This window comes from Scaptodrosophila lebanonensis, unplaced genomic scaffold (assembly GCF_003285725.1).
Source record: "Scaptodrosophila lebanonensis strain 11010-0011.00,11010-0021.00 unplaced genomic scaffold, SlebRS2 tig00000113-arrow-arrow-pilon, whole genome shotgun sequence".
Taxonomy (NCBI): domain Eukaryota; kingdom Metazoa; phylum Arthropoda; class Insecta; order Diptera; family Drosophilidae; genus Scaptodrosophila; species Scaptodrosophila lebanonensis.
The window spans coordinates 1,947,022-1,949,934 of record NW_022060575.1 but is presented as its reverse complement, the minus strand read 5'-3'; the positions used below and the strand labels follow the sequence as shown (position 1 = coordinate 1,949,934).

The following is a 2,913-nucleotide window of genomic DNA, read 5'->3' as shown; positions in this document are numbered from 1 at the left end:
AACTTTTGTAAAACAGAGCGCGCCAAAAGCGAAACAGCTGATCGATTGACACCAGTGCTGCGTAATTTGTGTGGAGTGACGCCTCCTAACACTGATCACAGGGAGGCTTTTCTTTAAGAAAGTTTCTTGCACATAATTTACATGCATACATAAGTAAGTTGTTTTATGTTTGTCGAGAGGGGAGTAATGGAGCGATATAATACAACTTTATTCAATGGACCAAAAATAGATTAAGTTAGAATGGTGCCTTCCTTGTGGCATTATGACATTATATTCTAAACTAGTCGGCAAACTGTAGTTATTAATAAAAAAAAAGCAACGCATTCACATAAAACATACATAAATTTATAAATAAAATTGAACAAAAATATAATTTTATAAACGATATAAATAGTTTGCGTTGAATTGCTGGTTATTAATTATATTTGATATCTATATTTTGGTCATCATTTCCGTTATATTCTCCATCATGCTGTTGATGTTGGGGCGTTGAGTGCATTTGAAAATATTCATCGTCTACATCGTCAGCGAGGTCGAACTCCTCCTCTATAGTGCGTGAGTAGTCCTCGATTTCCTCTTCATCTAGGTGGGGTTCGCCATTCGCAAAATTAGCAAATTGCATCGGATTCCGCAAACGACGCATAAGCTATGAAAATTAGATAGGATTCGGGGTGTGGAAAAGAGTGTTTATAAGTAACTCCTTACATTCCATTGCTGGCAGTTGGGACTGTTCACATATTCGCGAAGCTCGGCTAGAGAGCGGGTCGTTTCGTCCAGGCTTTGCTGGTTGTATTCATCTACAGATAGTAGACGGCGCTTAGGCGGAAAACGCCGACGATACTTTTTTTTTAGATAGAATATCCCCGATAATGGTACGTAATCGCCCATAAATGTGAGGACCAGAATAGCTATGGTGACACGAGTGTGCCAGTTACTGAAATAAACGAGAGCAGCACCACTAGCTTGTAGTACCCACTTGACGATGTTCTGGGAGCGTGGGTTCCGGGGCGGTCCAATGCGGTAGCATATCAGTAGTGATGTGAAGCCTGTAAAGGCGATATATCCCAGAAGGTAATGGCTATAGTTGACTAAAATTAATCTCATGTTATCCATCAGCTGCTTCAGTATGTAGAATCCAATGGTCCATCCTCCAATTAGCACGCCGTACATTAGAGGATGTCTATAAGAGGGGCATTACAGGAGTGTCACAAAGTTCCATTATTTCGACGGCCCGCTTACCTGGGTAGCAATTTAGCCGTTATCGTTATAATAACCACCAAGGAGGCACAAATACCCAGAACCATCCCGGCTATATAGTAGAATATAGTGTTTTTTGCCAGTCTGCTAGCACTACAGACTATTATAATGCCAACGATCAGTTGCTTCAACCGGAACAGATCGAAACGAATATGTTTTAGCTCGACCTTGTAGGGCTCTTTAGTTTCCACGCCAACACAGTGCTGTTCATTGGGAGAGATCTGCATGCGTGGGTGTTTCTCGGAAAACAAATTGAACCGCTTCACCGAATCCATTTCGTTGAAGTGCTTCAAGACTTCCTCAGGAGTGCGGCCTCCATACTCAGTGTATTCACTATTCTGAATGTTAACAATAAGTTCCATCGTTTCGAACATATCCAGTAATGAGAAGGGTTTCCCAATGTAGCAATAAGTACGCAGTGTATCGGTTCCATACCTCCTTCCTTCCACTTCAATAGAAGCTCCCGGATTCAGGTATACTGTGTTCATTATTGACGAAGCAAATGATAATGGGACGAAGGCCATTATTACCACGAGCACTTGAATGTTTACCTTTGCCGGCATTACTATTTTGTTTTATTTTTGTCGATTTATTTTGTTTGTCAAATATTAAATAGAACTAATTAACATGAAACACCTCGCTCACTACGATCCTGTACCTAAATAAATAATAAATAAATAATATAGATACACAACATATTTTTTAGATACATATGTTGGCATTAGGCAAGTTTTCTGATCCTTCTATCTGCACCGGTCCGAGAAATGCTTTCAGCCTCTCGACCTTGTAATTAAATTTCCTTATTTCATCCAAAAATAAAATAGTAAATGTGCATAATTTATGTTGTTAGCTGCTGGGTTGATGTTATTAACACTTATTAAACACATTCTGTAATATTTCATGCATGATAGAATTACAAACTGTGTTTGGATTTAAGTTGTGCACCATGTTCCAATCACAAATGATAGAACTGACAAAAGTAAATATTTACTCAGACCGCGAATATCATTATCGGTACAAAGGAATGGGATTTAATAAGCGATTGATCCTAACCAAAAGTACATTCTTTATATTTTAAAAAATATATACTTTTAAAATAATTTAGTTATAATTAATAAAATAAAAAATATATAACACGTACATAGAGCCGTCGATTCAATACATTAATGGTGAAATGTATAGCTTTTGTTTGTGATACCACCTGGCTTGAATGAAATGGATGTATGGGTAGACGCCGGATAATATCAGGTCAGAAACTAAAAATGATTATAGATTTGCCACCATCCGTCGCCTTAAAGACCCGAATAAATTGATGTACTATTACTTAAAAAAATGTTGCCATACTTGTATAAAGTCTATTTCGGCTTACTATAAAATGGAACTGATTTGAATTTTTTGAAGAGTTTTTATTGATCATATGCACAAATTATTATTTAAACGCATGGCGTATTGTTTAATCAATATTTTAATTTTCAGCCAGCATTTTTTGTTCAAAAATTAAAAAGAAATTCCTTTCTTAAAACAGTTGCTTCATTGTCAGGCTAGAAAAATTTCGGACTGGCTATGGAGGTGCTTTAGTGATTTCAGTTTTTATGGCTCAAAAGACATGTCTATATCGATGCTAGATACATTTGGCGTTTAGGCCTTCTAGTGTAC

General features: G+C 37.2%; 1 protein-coding gene across 1 annotated transcript; it reads right to left on the bottom strand.

Moving 5' to 3' along the window:
• Positions 1-323: 323 nt before the first annotated feature.
• LOC115628358 (nuclear envelope integral membrane protein 1-like) lies at positions 324-1,828 on the bottom strand. The gene is made up of 3 exons (XM_030524433.1): positions 1,240-1,828; positions 706-1,180; positions 324-646 (listed from the first exon to the last, which is right to left on the bottom strand). The coding sequence occupies exons 1-3, from the start codon at positions 1,818-1,820 to the stop codon at positions 416-418; spliced, it is 1,287 nt and encodes a 428-aa protein (XP_030380293.1). The 5' UTR covers positions 1,821-1,828; the 3' UTR covers positions 324-415.
• Positions 1,829-2,913: the final 1,085 nt, after the last annotated feature.

Coding starts and splice junctions, on each gene's coding strand:
- LOC115628358 (XM_030524433.1), bottom strand. CDS start 1,820: ATGCCGGCAAAGGTAAACATTCAAGTGCTCGTGGTAATAATGGCCTTC. Junction 1,181..1,239: donor ACGGCTAAATTGCTACCCAG/GTAAGCGGGCCG, acceptor CCCCTCTTATAG/ACATCCTCTAATGTACGGCG. Junction 647..705: donor CCAACTGCCAGCAATGGAAT/GTAAGGAGTTAC, acceptor TAATTTTCATAG/CTTATGCGTCGTTTGCGGAA.